The sequence below is a fragment of the Vulpes lagopus genome, chromosome 7 (genome assembly GCF_018345385.1).
Source record: "Vulpes lagopus strain Blue_001 chromosome 7, ASM1834538v1, whole genome shotgun sequence".
In the NCBI taxonomy this organism is placed as follows: domain Eukaryota; kingdom Metazoa; phylum Chordata; class Mammalia; order Carnivora; family Canidae; genus Vulpes; species Vulpes lagopus.
In genome coordinates, this window is record NC_054830.1 from 2,289,189 (window position 1) to 2,311,254 (window position 22,066).

At 62.6% G+C, this 22,066-nt stretch overlaps 3 protein-coding genes across 4 annotated transcripts; 1 reads left to right on the plus strand and 2 right to left on the minus strand.

Moving 5' to 3' along the window:
• Positions 1-807: 807 nt before the first annotated feature.
• Positions 808-3,240, minus strand: LOC121496056 (small integral membrane protein 24-like). Its single transcript, XM_041764266.1, has 3 exons — positions 2,971-3,240; positions 2,776-2,887; positions 808-1,557 (listed from the first exon to the last, which is right to left on the minus strand). Exons 1-3 carry the CDS (start codon positions 3,047-3,049, stop codon positions 1,434-1,436), a joined length of 315 nt encoding a protein of 104 aa, XP_041620200.1. The 5' UTR covers positions 3,050-3,240; the 3' UTR covers positions 808-1,433.
• Positions 3,241-4,220: 980 nt separating this feature from the next.
• Positions 4,221-8,528, minus strand: LOC121494290 (small integral membrane protein 24-like). Of its 2 annotated transcripts, XR_005988783.1 has the most exons (5): positions 8,371-8,528; positions 7,865-7,976; positions 7,548-7,613; positions 4,611-4,813; positions 4,221-4,325 (listed from the first exon to the last, which is right to left on the minus strand). XR_005988783.1 is itself a non-coding variant. In XM_041760549.1 (4 exons), exons 1-4 carry the CDS (start codon positions 8,435-8,437, stop codon positions 4,666-4,668), a joined length of 393 nt encoding a protein of 130 aa, XP_041616483.1. In that variant the 5' UTR covers positions 8,438-8,528; the 3' UTR covers positions 4,221-4,665. The 2 variants fall into 2 exon arrangements, 1 of the variants encoding a protein (XP_041616483.1); XM_041760549.1 differs by having other exon boundaries at positions 4,221-4,813.
• A 3,911-nt stretch (positions 8,529-12,439) lies between these two features.
• On the plus strand, positions 12,440-21,808 carry DOHH (deoxyhypusine hydroxylase). The gene is made up of 5 exons (XM_041764331.1): positions 12,440-12,594; positions 16,678-17,035; positions 18,723-18,799; positions 19,941-20,184; positions 21,029-21,808. The coding sequence occupies exons 2-5, from the start codon at positions 16,762-16,764 to the stop codon at positions 21,343-21,345; spliced, it is 912 nt and encodes a 303-aa protein (XP_041620265.1). The 5' UTR covers positions 12,440-12,594; positions 16,678-16,761; the 3' UTR covers positions 21,346-21,808.
• The last annotated feature ends 258 nt before the right edge of the window (positions 21,809-22,066 follow it).

Consider the following 22,066-nt stretch of genomic DNA (forward strand, 5'->3'; position numbering starts at 1 on the left):
GTCCTGCCCCTCCCCACAGCGGGAAACAGGGCACTCATAGGAGCTTCTTTTGCAGGGTGAAGACTCAGCAGGGGGAGGGGCTCAGGTTGGATAGGGGCTCAGCCCCTGGTTGAGGGGTTCAGTAGGGGTGAGCGGTCAGCCAGCCATGAGGGGCTCAACCTGGGGTGAGGGTGGGGAGGCTTGGCTGGAGTAGGGGTGGGGTCAGCCAGGCCTGGGGTTCAACCAAAGTGGCCTGGAGGTGTCAGGGTTGACGGGCTCTGCCAGTGTGGGGGTGTCAGCCCGGGTTGGGGTCCTCACACTGGAGGTCGGGGCTATGCTGGGCCATGATGAGGGCAATCTGGCCCTGGGTCCCACTATGGGCGCCTGAAGTGATGCAGTTGTTGGCTTTGGGGGGCTGTCCCAAGACTACGGGCTGGGCCTCCCCATAAAAGGGGGCAGGGCTTGTCACAGCCACAGAAGGCTCCCCCCCACAGCAATTTCCAGACACCCTGGGGGGAGAAGTCCATCCCCTTCGGAAAAGGAGGAGTCCACACAACAGGGATCCTCTGGGAGCCCCCCTGCATCCCCCTCACCCCCCGACCTGGCATGACCTGGAGGCAGAGGACGCCAGCCAGAGCCAGAGCCGCAGTGTGAACGCTCACTCTGGGCCCTTCTAAATCCCCCAAACCTGGGGGGGGGACGCCCATGCCCCTGGCCCCTGCCCACATCATTTCAGCAAAACCAACAGCTCACGTTTATTAGACACCTTTTGGGTTCCGGGTCTGGTGCTCGCGATTTTTGTGGACGTTATTTCATCGAATCCTCATGACAACCTAAGGATCAAGTTATCTTCCTCCCCCTCCTCCCCCTCTGACAGGATGGGACACAGGCACAGACGTTAAGGTCCGTGCTTAGGGCCACGCGGCAAGGAGGCACCGGGGGTTCAGCCCTCCCGAGGGGACCAGCGGGAGGGCAGCACAGGACCAGGGCGTGATGACCGTCTCCTCCCGCCCCCGCCACCCGCACCCGCGCAGCTTGCAGACAGTGACGGGAAACTCGGCTCACGGCGGGGGGTGGGGGGCCGGTCTCCCAGAAAAGGGCCATGTGTGCCGCTGAGTCCGCTCAAAGCTCGGGCCCAGGAGCCACGAAGGCAAGGTGGCTGGGGGGCTGGACCTGCTCTGGGGCCGCAACCGCAGGGCCTTTGCACGTGTTCCCCCTCCACCGTGGCTCTTACCCTTCAGCAGGGCCTGCGCAGGGTGTGCTTGGGAAGGAGGTGTATGAACGCCCGGGGAAATAAAAGCAAAGGGGGGATGGGGGCGGGTCCCGAGGGCTCCTCATCTGAGCCCCACATGGGATAATTTCGCTGGCCCCAGGCCCAGGTCTGTGCTAGTCGGGTGCAGAGTGGGCACGGGGCGTCCCTGGGGGCCTCCCTGGAGGCGGCAGGCGGGAAGCCTTCATTCAGAGGAGCTCGCCCCTGTTTCATGGCTTGGAGGCCCCTCCTTCTCCTCCAGGGCCAGCTCACAGTCGCCCTCTCCTTTCTCCTCCTCTCTCACGGCCCCCGCTTCCTCCTCCTTATGGCTGTGGAGACAAGAAGGATCCAGAACACCTCACTTAATTAAGGAATTACGGGGCCCAGGCTTGGGCGATTTTCCCAGAACCTCTGCGCCCCGCGCTCTCGTTGTCCCCACCCCGACAGAAGCGGTCCTGAGGCCCAGACAGGTTAGGACACTTGCCCCGTGTCAACCTGACAGGAGGGCCGGCGCCTGGCCTGCCCGCTCCCTGGGTCTCGGGACTGTGGGTGAGTGAACGGGCAGGGGGACAGGGCTACGGACCCATGGATGGTGGTAGGTTAATGAGTGGATGTGGACAGACGCCTCGACGGACATGGGGACGGGTGGTGGGAAGGTGGACAGAGCCACAGACGGCGGGACGGTTACGCACAGAGGACTTGGGGGGGGTGCGAGAGGGATGGATAGATGCGTGGGGCCCAGGGGAGTGGTAAAGACCTCACAGATCCCCCCTGGGACTCGTCTTAGGGTTGAGGTCTCAGGGCCCAGGGGAGTGGTAAAGACCTCACAGATTCCCCCCGGGACGTGTCTTAGGGTTGAGGTCTCAGGGCCCAGGGGAGTGGTAAAGACCTCCCAGATTCCCCCCTGGGACGTGTCTTAGGGTTGGGGTCTCAGGGCCCAGGGGAGTGGTAAAGACCTCACAGATTCCCCCCTGGGACGTGTCTTAGGGTTGGGGTCTCAGGGCCCAGGGGAGTGGTAAAGACCTCACAGATTCCCCCCTGGGACGTGTCTTAGGGTTGGGGTCTCAGGGCCCAGGGGAGTGGTAAAGACCTCACAGATTCCCCCCGGGACGTGTCTTAGGGTTGAGGTCTCAGGGCCCAGGGGAGTGGTAAAGACCTCCCAGATTCCCCCCTGGGACGTGTCTTAGGGTTGGGGTCTCAGGGCCCAGGGGAGTGGTAAAGACCTCACAGATTCCCCCCTGGGACGTGTCTTAGGGTTGGGGTCTCAGGGCCCAGGGGAGTGGTAAAGACATCACAGATTCCCCCCTGGGACGTGTCTTAGGGTTGGGGTCTCAGGGAAGCCATCTCGTTTTTCAGGTTCGTAGCAAGGGGAGGGAAGGGGGGTGCGTGTTGCATGAGGTCCCAGCGGTTCTGAGTCAAAGAATTACCCCCTGGCCTGTGGAGGCTCAGAGAGGAGCGGGGAGGGGAGGGATTCTGAGCGCCAGTGGTGCTGTGGGGGGCGGGGGGAGCTCACGCAGGACCGGGGCGGGGGGGGGGGGGTTGCCCACCTGTCGCGGGACTGGCTGCACCAGATGGCGTAGAGCAGGGTGAGGACGAAGAGGAGGAAGAGGGCGGCCAGCACGGCCCCCAGCCCCACCAGCCACGGCTTCCTCTGGGCCACTGCGGGCGGGGCGGGGCGGGGTCAGCGGCTGGGCCACCAGGTGGGGTCTCCCTTCCCCCTCCTGTCCCTCCCGAGGCCTTACGGGGTTGGGCCCAAACCAGCCCCGGGACCAGAGCTGCCAGAAGGGAGGCCCGGCCAGTGGTCATCCAGAATCGGTCCATCCCTGTCCGTCTGTCTTCGCGGCCCTCCAGCAGGTTCTGGGGTGCCACCCCATCAGAGGAGGAAGTGGCCGCCCCGGACACCCCAGTGCAGGGTGTGGCCAACACCCTGCAGGAAGTGAGGAGTGGGGCCCCCTTCCCTGGATCCCGGGTGTGCCGGGGAGGGGGTCCAGAGGCCCAGGCATCCAGCACCCTGTCCCCCTGAGGCCCCCCGCCCTCCGCTCCCCACAGCCACAGCCACGGGAGAGAGAGGCCAGGAAAGGTGCGGAACGCGTTTCCTGAGCACCTACTATGCGCCGGGCCCTGCAATGGTTCTTAAGCCCCAGCACCTGTTTTGAGCCTCGTAACTCTGGTCCTCAGGTTGCAGATGAGGGGTTACCGCCCCCTTGGGCCGGAGGGGGGGGGGACACACGGCATCCCAGAGGGACACAGCTCTCACCGCCAGGAACCGCAGCGGGAATGAACACCCCCCACCCCGACCCTCTCGGATCATCCTACAAACCCCCTCAGCGTTCGGGCAGCCTGGGCTTCCACGTGGGCTCTGCCCACAGCCACCCGCGAGACCAGCCCCTGACGTCTCTCCTGCCAGGCCTCAGTGTTTCCAGCTGGAAAACGGGGCTAACCGTGTACTGACCAGACGCCAGGCGCTCACCGGGAGCATCCGTGAGGGCGCTTATTAGCTTCATTTCGTTTATGTTTTTTCCACCCTCTGGTGGAAGATCCTGGAAGTCCCGCACAGCCGCTCCCTGCCTCTGGGTCTCATCCCCCCCCACCCCCACCCCCGGGGCCTGAATGCTGACCTTTATCAGGGTCCTTATTAAGAAATAGTTAACATCCAGGGCAAGAGCCAGGGCCCGGAGAAAGTGAGGTGAAAGGGGAGGCTGGAAACTGGGAGGAGAAAGCACTCGTCCCTTCCCAGGGGAGCACAGAGCCCTGGGACACAGCCTCCCGGACCCAGGTCCCTGGAACAGTCACGTGGCCCCAGACGAGGGGTGGGGTAGCAAGGATTTCCCAGGATACGGGGCTCAAAGTCCAGAGCTCCGCAGCAGGATCAAGATTGCCGGGGGCATCTGGGCACTGGGCAGCCTGCCCTCCCATCCCTGCTCGGGCATCGGCCCCAACCACTGCCTCCCCCAGGGGGAAACTGAGTCCCAAGAGACAACAGGAGCCCTTCTGAAGGTCTCTTATTAATTCTTTAATGCAGGTCTTCAAAAGGCAGCCCCTGCCCCACGTTGGTCCCGAGTCTGAGTAGGACGGAGGAGCTTCTGGCCAACAGATACTAGGGAGAGGGAAAAGAAATCAGGCCGTGGGTAGAAGTGGGGGAGCCGTGACACGGCGGTTGCTCGGGGGTTTCTCCATAACCCAGAATGCGCTCCAAGTGCGAGAGGAATCACTAGGCAGACAAATCGGGAAGGAGGGTGCACAAAGCCCAGGCACGCAGCACACAGAGAGCCCCCCCCCCCCCGAGGGGCAGGGCAAGTCCCAGGCCTCTTCATTCGGGGGCCAGTATTCTCCACTCTGCATGGAGTCACTATGGTGGCTTCACGTCCAGGTCATCGCTTACACGGTGTGGAGGGGGCATCTCTGGGTGGCTGCCTGGAGGAAGCGGTGTCGCGTCTTCACATGGCTGTGTTCGTGACTTTCCCTTCAACTCTGGGCTCCTCTTGCTCCTCCAGCTCCAGCCCCAAGTTCCTCTCTCCTTCTTTCTCAGCCTTCCTGCCCTTCATGTCCTTTATCTCCTCTATCTTCTCCCTCTTGCCTTCTTCACTGTAGGGATACAAAGGCCCCAGACACAATGAGAAACAGTTGCTCCCATTGGACAGACATGGGCCTGTGCCAGGCCTTGTGACAGGTGTTTTACAAAAAGTTTCTTTGTTGAATCCTCAAAACAGTCCTTGGGAGGAAGCCTTGCTATTTCCATTTCACAAAGGCAGAAAGTATGACTCAACTGTCCCATGGATGGACAGGTGGATGGAGAATGGATGGATGTGTGGATGTATGGAAGGATGGACGCATGGGAGGACGGATGAATAGGAAGATGAGTAGAGAAGTGAATGGAAGGTTGCATGGAGGGATGAACAGACAGACAGCATGATAGGTGAGTAGATTAATTACAGAAAGGAAAGAATGATGGGTCAATGCATGGATGGGTAGCAGTGCAGATGGGTGGATGGGTGGAGAGATCACTGGGCTGATGAGTGGGAGAAATGGGTGGGTGGGTGGATGGGTGGGTGAGTAGATAGATGGGTAGGTTAGGGGAATGAATGGATGAATGGATAGATGGAGAGGTGGGTGGGTGGGTGGGTGGGTGGATCGATAGATAGGTGATGGGCAGGTAAGTGGTTAGGTGAACGGATAGCTGCACGGAGAGATGAATAAACAAATAGGAAGATGAGGGACGCCTGGGTGGTTCAGTGGTTAAGTGTCTGCCTTCAGCTCGGGTCATGATCCTGGGGTCCTGGGATCGAGTCCCACACCGGGCTCCCTTCATGGAGTCTGCTTCTCTCTCTACCTCTGTCTCTGCCTCTCGCTCTCTGTCTCTCATAAATAAATAAACAAACAAACAAATAAAACCTTAAAAAAAAAAAAGAATAGGAAGATGAGTGAATGACCAGGCCAAAGAAGAGCATGACAGATCAATGGATGGGAGTATAAATGGGTGGAGAGGGGGTCCCTGGGTGGCGCAGCGGTTTGGCGCCTGCCTTTGGCCCAGGGCGCGATCCTGGAGACCCGGGATCGAATCCCACATCAGGCTCCCGGTGCATGGAGCCTGCTTCTCCCTCTGCCTGTGTCTCTGCCTCTCTCTCTCTCTGTGACTATCATAAATAAATAAAAAATTAAAATAAATAAATAAATAAATAAATAAATAAATAAATAAATAAATGGGTGGAGAGATGGCAGTGTAGACATGTGGATGGATGAATGGATCAATGGTTTACTGGGTAGGAAGATCAATGGATGAATGATGGATGGTTGGAAAGGGAAGTGTGGGTAGGAGGATGGATGGATGGTTGGATGGATGGATGGGGGGATGGATGGTTGGATGGATGGATGGGGGGATGGATGGGGGATGGGTGTAGATAGGTGGATAGATGGATGTGGGGGGATGGATAGATGGATGGATGGATGGATGGATGGGGGATGGATGGATGATTGGTTGGATGGGTGGATGGATGGATGGGTAAATGGATGGATGAGGGATGGATGGATGGATGCGGGGGTGGATGGGTGGGTGGGTGGATGGGTGAGTAGATGGGTGGATAGATGGATGTGGGGGGATGGATGGATGGATGGATGGATGGTTGGTTGAATGTTGGATGGATGGATGGGTGGGTGGGTGGATGGGTGGATGGATGGATGGACGGATGGGTGGATGGATGGTTGGGGGCATGGATGGATGGGGGATAGATGTATGGGGGATGGATGGTTGGGTGAATGGATAGATGGATGGAGGGATGGATGAACGGATTGGAGGATGGATGGGTAGGGGAATGGGGGGTGGATGGATGGATGGGGGATGGATGAATGGTTGGGTGAATGGATGTATGGATGGAAGGATGGAAGGATGGAGGGGTGGAGGGAGGGATGGATGGATGGATGAGGGGATGAATGGGTAGATGGGTGGATGGATGGATGGGAGGTAGGAGGATGGGGGATGGAGGGTGGATGGAGGAATGAACAAGGAGAAAACTACCAACACAGGAGCTCAGGTGGGTTCGAGAACCTCCAGCACACCCTGGGAGCGGGAATCACACTTTGCTGGAGCGGCACTGAGTCTCAGACAAAGCAAACAATGAGGCCTACAGCTCTCTCCCTCACGTACGTCTCGAGCTCGACTGAGAATGTTCCAGTCAGGCTGGCCTCCTCCTATCTCCTACTCTCGCCTCCCAACTTTGGCCAAGTGGGGACACTGCCCTGGAAGAGCCCCCACCCCTGCCACATCCCTGAGCCTCCCCCAGAATCTCGTCTGGAAGCGGTCGGGACCACAGCAGAGTCACCCGCGCCAGTACCATGCTCGTGTGCAGACACCTACACGACCCCACAGCACAGTGTCGTTCAACAGGGATCTGCTCAGTGCCCACTGTGCGCCAGGCCCCCCGGGGACACAGCCGGGCCAGAGCTAAGCTCCTTCCATCTACTGGGAGCCACCGTCCAGCGACGACAGAGCAGTAAATGGCTAAGATAATTTCGGCTGCCGGGCAGGGCAAAGAACGCAGAGCTGTGGGACGCAGTGTGTCCGAGGCCTGGTGGCCGGGGTGGGCTTCCGGGAGGAGGAAATATCTGAGCAGGGACTGGAGGACGAGGCAGCTCAAAGATACAGGAAAGAGTGTCCCAATCAGAGAAAAGACTAAGTGCAAAGGTCCCGGCTGGAATGCGCTTGACGTGTTCAAGAGTAGAAAGAGGTCACCGGTGCACACTCACCCCTCCCCACCCCCAGAGGGGCTCACACAAACCCCCCCGACCCCGCACCAGCCACGCACGCTCACACAGGCAGTAGTACCTCACGCCCACGTCCTGATAGGGGTTGGGATACATTCTGAGCCCGGTGTCCTCCTCGTCCTGGGCTCTGTAGGAGAGAGAGAGAGACAGAGGGGTGAGGGCGGGTGACAGGCGAGTCACCTCCACGGCGTCCCGCGGCTGCACAGAGCAAGGTGCACGACCGCATGGGGGGGCCATGACGCGGGGGGTGTGAGCAGGAGCAGGGAGACGGGAGACAGGGGAAGTGACCAGAGAGAGTCAGCAGGCGGGAGGGGTGCCCAGCACTCTTGGGGAGAGGACAGGGACAGCGGGGCGAGGCGTGGGGAGAGGGGCTCCCACCTCACTTTGGAGCACCAGACGCGGTTGGCCAGCATGAGGACGAAGACGATGAACAGGAATACCACGACGGCAGCCAGGCCCACCAGCCAGGGCTTCAGGTGGTACTGCGTGGCTGTCCGAAGGCGGGGCAGGTGGGAGTCAGAGATGGCGGGGAGCGGGGTGCGCCCCCGAAAGGGGAGACGGCAAGGGTCCGGGGGCGGGGCGGGGATGCTCCAGCAGGTGGGGTCTCAGAGAGGGCTGGTCAGACACCAGTTCTAGAGAAGGGAGGGGGCTGGGGCCTGGGGGGGTGTCCCCAGGGATGGGCAGGGAGGCCCCAGGGGAGCGTGGGGGCTGGGGGGCTCCAAGAGGGGGCCGGCCCCATTCCTCCTCTGCCCGCCTACTCCTCTCAGACGGGTTCCTCACCATGAAAAATGGGGAGATGGTGAGCCTTCGTAGGAGCCCCTGCCATGACCCCTCCCGACCACTGCACCGTGCACCCCGCCCCCCAGCCCGGGTGGGCGCCCTACCCTGCTGGGCCTCTGCAGGTGACAGGAGCAGGGCGCTGAGCAGGAGAAGGGCCTCCAGGGTCCCCATGGTCGTGGAAGAGCCAGCGGCGCGCACAGTCAGGGGCGGCTGGGTGAGGCCGTGCCCAGGCCCTGATATGCAGGCGGGCGGGCCTAGGGGCGGACCCGCAGCTCAGACTCTGGACCTGGTATAACAATTAACGCGGGGAGTCCAGCCCTCGCCCTGCGCCCTGCCCCAGGCCCCCGCCTCCAGGTCCCCAGGCCCCACGCCGCAGCGGCCAGGCTGACACGGGCCGGGTCGGGGCTTCCAGGCATCGTGGGTTCCCTCTCCGGACGCGGCACGCAGGGCTCCCGCTCCCTTCCGCAGAGAAGCCCGAGGAGGCCGGGGCGCAGAGGTCACCCAGAAACAGCTGGAGCTGGGACCCGAACCCAGATCTCCCTCACCCCCGGCTTCAACTTCCGCGTCCTGGCTCCCGGACCCCCGCGGGCCCACAGCCAGTATGGGATGAGCACACGGGCGAGAGGTGATGGGCCACGTGCCCACCGCCCATCTCGGGGCCCAGCCCCGCCCTTGCGGCCAGAGAGCGGGATGCGCAGCAGCGGGTGACTCAGGCTCCGGGCTCTCCTGTCCATCAACCTTGGTCCCTGCTGATTAGATACAGGGCCCTGCCCAGGAGAAGGAGTGTCCGTGCCACCCCTGCTGCCACTGGGCAGCCACGGCCCAGGCACGTGGCAAGAAGCCCAGACTGGGGGGGCCTCTGTAGGGCCCTCAGGGGTTGGGGGGGATGCCAGCGTCACTGCACACACCTTTATGGGGCACCTGTGCATACCCGGGGCCTCCTGCCTCCTGAGGTCTGCGCACCTGGGCACCCGGGGGAGCCAAGGCGCTCAGGCCCCCACCGGCGCGAGCCCACGTCACCCACCGGGCTGTGCCTGTGAGGCTCCTACTGCGTGCGCCTGTCCTTGCAAAGCTCGGAAGGGAGGGGGAAGCCTCATGCGGTGCCCTTCGGGGGTTCCTGGGTTAGTTGGGAAGTCAGGACCCCCAGAGGCAGTGGATCCTGCAGGGGCCACGGAGCTGGGAAGGAGCCAGGGAGGTGGGGGTGCAGCAGATTCGGGCTTAAGAGCTGGAGCAGAACCCCGCCTGGGGACTCCTGCTTTTTCCAAGGCAGGTCACCCAACTGGCCTCTTTCTACAAAAAGTTCTCTGAGCTCCAAGCACATCATTTCTGGGCGTTGTGCCTCCATGTTCCCATCTGTTACGCGGGGTGGGGGGGAGCTGGCCTGTGAGGATCCAATGAAATAATTCGAGGAGAAGGCTCCCGAGCACGCTAGCAGGCACACGCTAAGTACCAGGCAACGGCCAGCCACCTGGTTACTATTTTAAGACATCTTCTTGGGGCAGCCCAGGTGGCTCAGCGGTTTAGTGCCACCTTCAGCCCGGGGTGCAATCCTGGAGTCCCGGGGTCGAGTCCCACGTCGGGCTCCCTGTGTGGAGCCTGCTTCTCCCTCTGCCTGTGTCTCTGCCTCTTTCTCTCTCTGTGTGTCTCTCGTGAATAAATAAATAAAATATTTAAAAAATAAAACATCAAAAAAAAAATAAAAAAAAAAATAAAACATCTTCTTGGTGGTGGAGGTTGGCTCCGGGGGCCACCAGGGAAAGGAGCACGGAAAGCACCGGTGACCAACCACGGGAATCTGCCGGCCAAGAAACAGAACGTCCTCCGCCACGACGGGGCAGGTCAGTGGAGCAAGGGGTCCAGTGTGCACGAGTCGTCTATACAGCTGCCAAAGGGGTTCAGAGCCAGGGCCCGGGGCCAGAGGGCAGGGCCCGGCTCAGGCCAGCCTCCAGAAGGAGCTCCGACCGGGTGGGTCCTTGAAGGCGATGGAAGGGCGGCGGGGAGCCGGGGCGGGGGCTTCTGCAGGGGCTGCATCACCAGCCCCGCCAGGGTCCTCGTCACCCCGCCAGGCCAGGGCCAGCTGCAGGTCCAGCTCCTCCAGATCCTCACCCTCCAGGCTCGAGCGCAGCTCCCGGGGGGCATCCCCCTGGTCCGGCTTCGGGCCAAAGGCCCAGTCTGCAGGAGGATGTGGGTGAGGAGCCTCCCAGGGCCTCACCCACCCTCGGTGCCCTCCCTGGCCAGGACGGGCCCTCGCATCACCACCACCACCACCCCCGAGTGGCCCAGTGCCACCCCAAGCAGGGCCCGCAGTTGAGGGGAGTAGCTCACCGGCCAGGTCGTGGGCAAGGTCCTTGATGAGGTGTCCAACGATGGCATAGGCCACAGCCACCACCAGGAGCGCTGCCAGCAGCAGGTACAGCGCGTACCTGGGCAGGCGGATGGCATCGAGAGGCGGCGGGCGGTACTCCTCATACAGCGGCGGGGTTGGGCTCCAGCCCTCCATCCCCTCCTCAACCGCCAGCCCCGGCATGACGGCCACCGGGAGCAGGAGAGGCCCGGAGGTGACCCTCGTGGCGGAAGTATTTAGGGGCTTTGGGTAAGAGGATTGGGGATCCTCCAAGGCCACCATCTGCCAGGATTAATCACAGCGCAAATCGCTTCCGCCCAGTGGGCCCCCCCACCGCCCTCATTCAGCTCCAGCCAGCCCAGCTGGCACTCTGCACATCCATCCCCACCTCAGGGCCTTTGCTCGAGCTGTTCCCTCTCATGCTCAGTGGGGAGTCCACTTCTCCCCTCCTGCCCCTCTCTCCCTCATGCACATGCATGTGAGTGCACGTGAGCAAGCACACCCTTTTTCTAACATAAATAAAACCTAAAAAGAAAAAGTGGCATTGGGGCGGAGGTACCACGGTCTAAGGGGTGGGGACTACTAGGAGGGAGAGTTAAAGCTTAAAATAGGATAGCCACTGCCCTCTGGAGATGCACGGGAGCAGAGACCCAGGGGAGGGAGGGAACCAGGCAGGGGAGTACCAGGGGGAAGAGCGGTCCAGGCAGAGGGCAGAGCACATGCAAAGGCCCGGAGGAAGGACTGGGTCTGGCGTGTTGGAAAAAAGCAAGGAGGCCCGTGTGGCTGGAGCAGAGTGAGCAACGGGGTGACAGGGAGGAGGGAAGGGTAGGGACGGGCCCAGTGCAGGTCATGTGGGGCCTTGGGGGTCAGGGGAGAACTTGAGCTTTAACCCTGGGGGAGGTGGGAGCCCTGGAGGGCTGTGGGCAGAGGAGGGCCGGAGCTGGTGCCCACAGGTGGCCTCTGGTGGCCACTGCAGAGAGGACAGACCTGGGGGCCAGGAAGGCAGGTGGGGAGGAGCTGTGGTAGCCCAGGTGAGCGATGATGTTTTTTCCCCAAATCATTTTTTCCTCGCCATTACACATACTAACGTGGCCACCCATGCTTCTTTCCCACATCGCAAAGTGGAAACACTTTTCGCACGCGTTGCCCTGATTAGAACCCGCCGGGCTTCCCAGTGCGGCGGAGTAAAGCCAAGTCCGACCCAGGCCCGGGCGCTCCTTCCCGCACCTGCCGCGGGCCCCGGCCCCGCCCCCCGGGACCACGCGCCCCGCCCGCGCCCTACACTCCTTCACCTGGGTCACCGCCTCGCGTGCATTTCACTCACTTATTTCCCGTCTGTCTGCCCCAGGCCACCAGGCTGTCTAGCCCTCGGCCCCCACTATTTGTTAAGTAAACGACAAACTCGGACTCGCTCGGGTCCGAAAAAAAAGCACGAGATACGCCCCGCCCCCGCCTGCCCAGAGCTCGAGTCCGGCCACCTGCAGCCATCGGCCACGCCCCCTGCAGCCATCGGCCACGCCCCCTGCAGCCATCGGCCACGCCCCCAGGATTTGGCCACGCCCAGGAACGCGGCGCATGCTCCGTCGCCAGCCGGCCCCGCGTCGCTGAATCTGCACAAACCATTTCCACCCATCGAAGTGGGTGGGGAGCCGGAGAGCATGTCTTCCACGGAAACCGTGGGCGTTGCCCTTCCCTCCGCTGAGGGATGCCTTCAGACTCCTCTGGTGTGGCAGTGTGGGCTATGGCACCGATGCAGGCTCAGGCTTCCATACCGGTCTCGTGCCGCGGAGGCCTTGACGGGAACCCCCCCCGCTGCTGCGTTGGTGCCGTCCGGCCCGGTCACGTGGGCGAGAAGATGGCGGCCCCCAGAGAGTGCCGCGAGCGTCGCGGTTGGTGAGACGCTGGTGGCCGCGGAGGGGGCGGGTGAGCTCGGAGACCTCGACTTCCGGGAGCTCGTTTGGGCGTCTCGGCGGCAGGGAGCGCGGTGCGTGGCCCGGGCCTGGCGGGCTGGCACGGGGAGGACGCCTCGGGGGGAGGTCCCGTCTCTAGGATTCGTGGGGTGGGGGTGGGGGGGGCGGGGGGGGTCGAGGGCCTCCTGATGGGTTCTGGGGACCCTGTCGCCGGGGGTCTCTTCGCTGGGGGCGGCGCGTGGGTTGCTTACCGGGCCACCCGTTTCTCGAGTTCCCGGGAGAACCAACGGTGTGAAGCACCCGGTACTTGGGGATCCGCGTAGACGGGTCTTGAAGCATCCGGTTCCTCGGGGTGTCCTCCAGGGGGACGGATCCCGTATTGGGACGACCCCTTTCTGGGGGGCCGTCGGTTACCAGACGTGTTGATGGGAATTCTTGGTTTGGGTGAGTCTCGGGGGTGGGGGGATCCCTGGGGGGCTCAGCGGTTCGGCGCCTGCCTTTGGCCCAGGGCGTGACCCCGGGGTCACGGGATCGAGTCCCGCGTCGGGCTCCCTGCGTGGAGCCTGCCTCTCCCTCTGCCTGCGTCTCTGCCTCTCTCTCTGTCTCTATGTCTATCATGAATAAGTAAAAAAAAAAAAAAAAAAAAGTCTTAAAAATAAAAAATAGATGAGTCTCGGGTGTAGACGGGGCCCAGGACCCTGCTCTCCTCTCTCCATTGCTGACCGTCCATCAAGAGGCTTTCACAGGGGCCAGCGGATCCCCAGATTCGGCTTGGGTGGGGGCTGCTCCCCTGCACCCCGCGCCCACCCCCTCACCCGGCCTCCCGCTGGAAAACGGGCGAAGGCTTGAATTGTGGGCTTCCAGGAGGTGTGCCCTCCTGAGCCCAGGGAGGTGGGTTCGGGGCTCCCCGCAGGAGCATTTGATGCCGCGTACTAGGTGCCAGCAGTTGTACGAGGCGCTCCGTGAGCGCTCCTCCTCCTCCTTTTTTAAGATTTTTTTTTAGGATTTTATTTACTCATGAGAGACGCAGAGAGAGAGAGGCAGAGACCCGGGCAGAGGGAGAAGCAGGCTCCATGCAGGGAGCCCGACGCGGGACTCGATCCCGTGACCCCGGGGTCACGCCCTGGGCCAAAGGCAGGCGCCGAACCGCTGAGCCCCCCAGGGATCCCCCCACTCCCGAGACTCACCCAAACCAAGAATTCCCATCAACACGTCTGGTAACCGACGGCCCCCCAGAAAGGGGTCGTCCCAATACGGGATCCCTCCCCCTGGAGGACACCCCGAGGAACCGGATGCTTCAAGACCCGTCTACGTGGATCCCAGGACCCCCCGGGGTCACACCCTGGGCTGAAGGCAGATGCTCAGCCCCTGAGCCACCCAGGTGCCCACCCCGCAATACAGATTTATTTTTATTTACGTGTACAAGTGTGCATGTATGTATATGTATGATATGAAGTCCAGTCTTCGGGGCACTAAGTCGTCTGGTAAAAACCTGATCTGTGATGCACACTGGACACCAGGTGCCGTTAGGTGCTGTGGGGGACCCTGAAGCCCCGGCAGGTGAGGAGTGCAGAGCAGGGAGGGTTTGCGTCGCTAACCTCAGGTGCTCCGAGAGTTCCTTCCTGCCTGCATAACTGAATATCTGAACAGAGACTGGAAGGAAACCTGACTTGTGAGCTGTTACTAGTCTTTATTCCAAATGTAGAGACTTTTGCTGCAATTCAGGCCTTGCCCTAGAGCCCTGCGGCATATTTCCCTCTCCCCCTCCTCTCCCACAGCTGGAGCTGCCCTGTTGGCCACATTCCCCCTCATTCCTGGGTATCTAAGGACTCCGGGGGATGTGTGGGCAATGAAGGGCCTTTTCCACGTGCCTCAGGGCAACCTCTGCACAGCTGGGAGTCAGGAGTCTTGGGTCCTGTTTGCCCTTGGCTTGCTGTGTGACCCCCACACCAATCTCATGGCCCCTGATGCCTTGGCAGCTCGCTCACTCCAGGCTTTTCTGGTTTCTTTTTCTTTTTGTTTTTCTTTTATTTTTTTTTTATTTTATTTTTTTTTTTATTTATTTATGATAGTCACAGAGAGAGAAAGAGAGGCAGAGACACAGGCAGAGGGAGAAGCAGGCTCCATGCACCGGGAGCCCGATGTGGGATTCGATCCCGGGTCTCCAGGATCGCGCCCTGGGCCAAAGGCAGGCACCAAACCGCTGCGCCACCCAGGGATCCCTCTTTTTGTTTTTAGATTTATTTATTTATTCATTCATTCATTCATTTGAGAAAGAGAAAGAGCAGAGCAGGGGGAGGGTGTCAGGGGAGGGAGAAGCAGACTGCCCACTGAGCGGCGAGCCCAGTGCGATGCGGGGCTCCATCCCAGGACCCTGGGATCATGACCTGAGCTGAAGGCAGACACTCAACCAGCTGAGCCACCCAGACGCCCTTGGCTTCTGTGGCTTCTGCTGGTCCCTCTTTCAAGGTGTCCCCTCCTCTGATGGTCAACCGCGCTCGGGCAGCTGCACCCCCTCATCAAGCCCAGTCAGCCATGCTGACGCTGCCGGGAGCCAGAGGCTGCGACGTGCCACTGCTCGCTTTATGAAGCGTCAACCAGGTCTTCATTAGTCTGGAGGACAGAGGTGGAGCCCCTCCTCCCAGCCCGGCTGTGTCATTGCGTCGCAGTCCACCCACTCGACACGGCATCTGTGGTTTAGAGTGACTCTAGAGCCCAGCTACCCGGATTTATAGTCTCAACGCTAATCCTGAGCAAGTTATTAAGCTCCCTGTGTGTCTGCTTTCTCACCTGTGAAAGGGCGACAAGCCTAGCACCCCTCTCATAGGTTATGGGGACAGGTAGATGAGTTCATGAGTGTGAGGGGCCTCGAAGAAGTGCCTGGCACATAGCAGGTCTCAGTAAATATCAGCTGCTGTTGCTGGTAGGGCTGGTGTTTTTATTGAGGGCCTACTGAGTGCTGGGAGTCCACTGGTGATTAGCATAGACTCGGTCCCTGCCTTCAGGGTCCTGGTAAGGGGTAAGACCGACCATAAGCAGCTAAACTGATAAACATCCTGTGTGATATCTCGTGGTGGTAAGTGCTCGGAAGAAAAGTAGAACAAGGGAAGAGAGTAACAGTGAAGAGTGTGATCAGGGAGGGCTTCCGTGAGGAGGTGACATTTGAGACCCAAGGAAGTGAGAGGGTGGCCATGGGGGGCATTTGGGGAAGAACGTTCCTGGGGAGGAGAAGAGCCCATGCAAAGGTCCTGGGGCAGGACCGGGCCAGGTGTGTTGGAGGAACAGCCAGGAGGCCTGTGTGGCTGGAACAGAGTGTGCAAGGGGTGGAGGAGGAGGAGGAGGAGGGGAGCGCTGGCAGAGGTCGGGGCAGGTCACGCGGTGCCTTTGGGATCGTGAAGGAGTTTGGAAGAACGAGGGGCCATGGGAGGATTGTGCAAGGGCCCAGTGAACACGCCGAGAGCACCCGCAGTCCAGTTACCCGTCATGGAACGGACAGCCCCACGCTTGGCAGCTTTGAGCAGCGGCACATGCTCTCCCGGTCGGGGCGGCCGGGATCTGGGCCTGATCCGGATCGGTGCCTCCGGCTCAGAGCCGCCGTGAGGTGGCGTTTGGGCCGGCGGCAGCAGTGGTAGCTTCGGCGGAAGGCGCTGGAGCTGCGGGAGCTGCCGCCGGCCTCCCGCGCTCCCTGGCAGTGGCCCGGAGGCCTCAGTTCCCCGGCCAATGGGCCGCTCTAGGGCCGGGGGAGCCTCCTCGTAGTCCCGGAGCAGCGAGGAGGAGCCCCGGGGTCTCTTAGGACCTGCCCTCGGTGTCGTTCCTTCCACATCCTGCTGCTCACACTGCTCAGTGGAGGCTACTCAGTGTGGGAGGGCCGCACGCAGAGTGGGGGTCCCCAGGGACTGTGTTGGCCCCTCTGGCTTCCGTGCGGAGGGGACCAGCAGAAGTCACTGCTGATGTACAGGCGAGAGGTCAGGGAGGGCAGGTAACGTAGATGACCCCGCGGGTACACGGGGCCGACCCTGGCCTTCCCCCCATGCCCGGCAGGGGAGCAGGTAGGAGGACCCCCCACACCCCCCCCCCAGGTCCTGATTCTTCAGGGAACTAATCCCCGGATGGATGAGAAGCGCCTCTCACCTGGGCTCTGGGTTTTCCACCTGTAGGTCCTCGTGCCCAGGAGCCCCCCACCCCGTTTCAGCCCAGGTGGGGCCGCGGAAGGCCTGGGTCCGTCGGCAGCGGGCGGCACCATGGTGACGGAGCAGGAGGTGGAGGCGATTGGGCGGACGCTGGTGGACGCCCGGCAGCCCCTGCAGGCCCGCTTCCGGGCGCTCTTCACGCTGCGCGGCCTCGGCGGCCCCGGGGCCATCGCCTGGATCAGCCGGGCCTTCGGCGACGACTCCGCCCTGCTCAAGCACGAGCTGGCCTACTGCCTGGGCCAGATGCAGGACTCCCGGGCCATCCCGGTGCTGGTGGACGTGCTGCGTGACGCCCGCCAGGAGCCCATGGTGCGCCACGAGGCGGGTGAGTGGCCAGGGCGCCGGCCCTCCTCCCCGCGCGACCCCGGGCAGGCCTCTTCTGTACGGGGCAGGCCGTCGAACGTTCAGCCCCGTGGGCCCGGCAGCCTCCGGAGCCCGGACTCCCTCTGTCCTTGTGCTCGAGAGGCGCAGCCACGGGCCCGGGCCCCTTGAGGGCGCTCAGATTGGGAGTCCACCCGAGTTTCACACATCGGGAAATATCACCCCTTTGATTTAAAAATAATAATGATAATTATTTTTTAAAAGACTATCTTTTAAAAAGATTTTATTATTTATTCACGAGAGACAGAGAGAGGCAGAGACACAGGCAGAGGGAGAAGCAGGCTCCCTGCGGGGCGCCCGATGTGGGACTCGATCCCGGGACCCCGGGGTCACAACCCGAGCCAAAGGCAGATGCTCAACCGCTGAGCCATCCAGGTGTTGCCAAAGACTCAATTTTTAAGTTATCTCTGCACCCAGTGTGGGCTCAGACTTCTCAACCCCGAGATCAGAGTCATGCGCTCTACTGATGGAGCCGGCCAGGGGCCTCTAAAAAAAAAAAGACACGTGAAAACTGAAAACCGTTCTTGTTCACACAAAACCAGGCGGCGAGCTCGCCAACCCCTGACGTCTCCTCTTCCCGTTCGTTCGTGTAATGTGCTGGGCCAGTGTTTACTGAGCACTTGCTGCGTACCAGGCCCTGTTATCTCGAGGGACACCGGAAAGGAGAAATGCGTAAAACCCGTGGCCAGCCCGGGCTGCTGAGGCTGTGCCTCTCACCACCACCTCCCCGCTGGGAGGGGGAGCTGGTGTCCATCCTGCTCTGTGTCTCATGTTCCCCGATGTCCAGCCCCACGAGCCGCCCTCACCCCAGGCTGCCCCAGTAACTCTCAGCGTGCCAGTCACTGGTTTTGTCAGAGCTCTCCTTACCGAGAACGTTCTCCCTAACCTCACCTCTCCGGAAGTTCTGCTATTTTGAGCGTGTGTGATCACAGAACGCCTACTGAGATGGTGGGAACGCGTAAGTGTTGAGGAGAAACGAGGCAGGGCGTAGGACGAGGGTGCCAGAGGTGTTGCCTTTTGTAATCAGTGGACAGGGATGTGGGTGAAGGCAGTTACCTGGAGGAAGGTACTTCAGGCAGAGGATGCAGCCCGTGCAAAGGTCCTGGGGCAGTTCCCTGCGAGCTCCTTGGAGGAGTGGCAAGGAAGCCCCTCTGGCTGGAGCGGAGTGAGTGACCGCGAGAGAGGGAGGAGGGCAGGGGCAGGTCCTGGCCCAGACTCCCTTCCATTAGGATGTTGTTGGTGGGCAGCAGCGTACCCTGCCAGCCTGCGAGGCAGAGGAGGGGTTGAGTGGGGAGCGAGTACCTGCCGGCTGCGGTCTCCCCGCTCAGCGCCTGTGTGGCCTGGGGCAGCCCAGGCCCCTCCATCAGGCCCTGCCTTCCTCTGCTCACCCTCCTCCCTCACGTCACGGTGGAAAACCTCCTCCTCTGGGGCTCACCCGACGGGCTCTACTCATCCGGGTGCCCTGGGAAGCTCGGTGCTCACCAAGGGCCCCACGTTGTGATGTGTCCCCATCCAGACCGCGAGCTTGGGGGGGGAGCAGAGTACAGGAGGGGGTGGTGCAGGTGGGCGCCCCCTGCCTGGTGTCCGTGGCGTTCCCTAACCACACTGAGCCTCCTGCGTGGTTCTTCCAGGGGAGGCCCTGGGGGCCATCGGGAACCCGGAAGTTCTGGACGTCCTGAAGCAGTACTGCACCGACCCCGTCATCGAGGTACCGTGGCCTGACCCCCTCCCCGCCCCCCAGCCTGGGCCAGCGTCCCCTGTGTCTGGGTGCTGCCCTGTCGTTAAAACCGACTGACTCCCCCACTAAACCCCGCCCGGCTAACCCGCCTCACCTCTCCCCTCCCACCCAGCCTGTCCCCTCCAGCCCCGTCCAGCCCTTGCGCCAGGATCCCCTGGAGCCCACCCGCCCCAGCCCGCCTGACCTCTTCCAGGCTCTCCCAGCACCTTCCTGTCTCCGTTCTTCAGGGAACAGCTTTATTGAGATGTTAGTCACATACCACAGGGTTCAACACTTCAGGGGTTTCTAGAGCATCCACAGATGGGTGCGACATTCTCCTAATTCCAGAACATTCCATCATCCCAGAAGGAGCCCCGCCTCATCAGTAGTCAGCCCTCGGCCCCCACGAGCCCCTCCCCATGCATGGATAAGCCCGTCCTGGACGTGTCACACACGTGGACTCACACCCCATGGGGCCTCCTGTCTCTGGTTCCCTCCCTGAGCGTCGTGGGCTTGGGGTCTGTCCCTGGGGTGGTGCGTGTGGGCTCCTCGCTCCTGTCCATGACCGGGGGACGTGCCTGCACGTGGGGGACACGCTGTATTTATCCACTCCTCTGTCCCTGGACACGTGGGCCGCTTCCACTTTGGCCACCGGAACCCATGCAGGTGTCCGCGTGGACGTGTGTTTCTCACCTGCTGCTTCTCACCTCCGGAAGCTCCGCCCCAGCCCCTCTCGGCAGCTGGAGGTCAAGGCAGAGCTAGGTCTCCTAACCTCTTGTGGCGAAAGCTCTCCTGTGCTCGTGACAGTGACCTTTAGGATGGAACCCCAAGTTCTCGCTGCAGCTCCAGGCCCTGCGTGAGGGAGGGCTCCGCACTGTCACCCCTCCCCATGAGCTCTGGCGCCTGTGCCCCCTCATCCCCAGCCCCTCCGGGCACTCCTCCCTCTCCCTCCTCCCCTCTCCTTCCTCCTCTTCCTCCTCCCTCCCTAACCACTCAAGCCCCCGCCAGGCTGTTTCCACCTAGAATGACTGGTTAGCTCCCGAGTCCCTCGAGCCCCCGGGGGTGGGGCAGGGGGTCCTTCGTGTCCACTGTCAGGTCCTCAGTGGCCGCCCATGCACCGCTGTCCCCACAGGTGGCAGAGACGTGCCAGCTGGCCGTCAGGCGGCTGGAGTGGCTGCAGGAGCACAGCAGGGAGCCGGCGGTGGCGGCAGGGCCCTACCTGTCCGTGGACCCGGCCCCTCCGGCCGAGGAGCGGGACGTGGGGCGGCTGCGGGAGGTGCTGCTGGACGAAGCCCGGCCGCTCTTCGAGCGCTACCGAGCCATGTTCGCCCTGCGCGATGCGGGCGGCGAAGAGGCGGCCTTGGCGCTGGCGGAGGGTGAGTGGGGGTCGGGGTCACGGTCCGTGCGCCTCGCTCAGGCTCTGTGGCCGCACCCGGAAATGGAGGAACAGAGTGACCAGGGAACGTGCGTCCTGCCCCGGTGCCCGGACTCGCCCACGGGCTTTCCCGGAGGCGGGCGGGCACACTTGCCCCCACTTCCCGTGGGGAAGCCGAGGCCAGAAAGGCGGAGAGAGTTGCCTGAGCGGACAGCGGTTGGCAGCCTGGCAGCCGCAGAGCTGGGATCCGGTCCCTGGGAGTGTGGCTCCGTGACTTGAGTCACTCCCGCCCCGGCCCCCAGGGCGCTCTCTGCAGGCCTCTCCCCGGGCGGCCTGTGGTCCCTGCTGCCCTCCGGCACTTCCTGTCTGGCCATCGCTGGGACCTGGGTCACAGGGTGGGGGTCCCAGGCGATGCCGGGCAGGAGCACAGGGCTGGGTGGCCTTGAGTCCTGGCTCGGCCTTGGGGGCCTCTGGTCCTGGGCGGTCACCGCTCGTCTCCTGGCTGTGGTTGCGCCGTCAGTATAAAGCCTGACCTGTGTGTGGAGTGGGGACCAGGTGCCCGTGACTGTCCCTTATTAATCACTGCGGAGGGGCGGGAGCAGCTGGAAGGGGACCCTGCGTGCAGGAGGGCCACGCGTGCTCTGTCTGGCCTTTGGGAGGGCAGAGCTGTGACCCCAGGCCCCCCCCCCCCCCGCCGGCTGCAGACCCCTCCCTCTGAGCAGCACTGACCACCGGTGCTGGGGCGGCTGTCCTTGAAACAAGGAGCCCCCTTTCCACCTCTCCTGGTCCCCCGCCTGCCCCAATGGCACCGCCCAGCCAGTGACCAGTCGCCCTCCCGCCTGCAGGCCTGCGCTGTGGCAGCGCCCTCTTCCGCCACGAGATCGGCTACGTCCTGGGCCAGCTGCAGCACGAGGCGGCCGTGCCCCAGCTGGCAGCCACCCTGGCCCAGCGGGCCGAGAGCCCCATGGTGCGGCACGAGTGCGCTGAGGCCCTGGGAGCCATCGCCCGGCCCGCCTGCCTGGCCGCCCTGCGGGCCCACGCGGCCGACCCCGAGCGCGTGGTGCGGGAGAGCTGCGAGGTGGCCCTGGACATGTACGAGTACGAGACGGGGCCGGCCTTCCAGTACGCCGACGGGCTGGAGCAGCTGCACGCCCCCTCCTAGAGCCGCCCGCGGCCTCCCCGGCGGGGCCCAGCGCACAAGCTGCCCATACACCGAGCGTGCGGGTGGGATCTGACCTCGCGGGGCTGTCTGCTTGGCCCTATCTGGCTGCTTTTGCATCTTGCCTCCCCCAGGGCCAGGCTGAGGTGTCCTGTGACCCCTACCCAGTGACATGGCGCAGGGTTGTAGCTCCCGGGTTTCGGGTCACGGGGGTGGGCGCGGGGGTCTGAGGGTGCAGGCCAGGGCTGTGCTCAGGGGAGTGGGGTTGCCTTGGCCCAGCTTCTCGAGGAACTAGGGGTGCCGGGAAAGGCGCTGTGGGCAAACCCGCCCCCCTCGGGCCTGGGCAGGGGCTGGGGCTGCCAAGGGCTGTTCCTGGAGCCTCTGGCTCTCCAGCCTGGGACTGGCTGGGTGGGTGGGCATGGAGACCCCAGTGTCCAAATGGATTATTAAATTATTTTTGCCAAGCCGTGAGTCTCAAGAGCGTGTTGGGGGCTCCACAGGGCTGCTCTCTAGGAACATCGGGGTGGGGCGCAGGGGGCTGGGGTGTTGGAGGAGCTCATCTCTGAGATCTGCCCCCCGCCACAGGTGCCCTGGTTTCATCTCCAGCCAGCCCTCTCCAAGGGGCTTGGGGGAGTCAGCCCTCCGGCCTGGCCCTCCCCAGGCCCTCGTTCTCCCTGGCTCTACTGGGGGCAGTGGGGCAGGGGTTTAGTGGTATGGCTAAGAG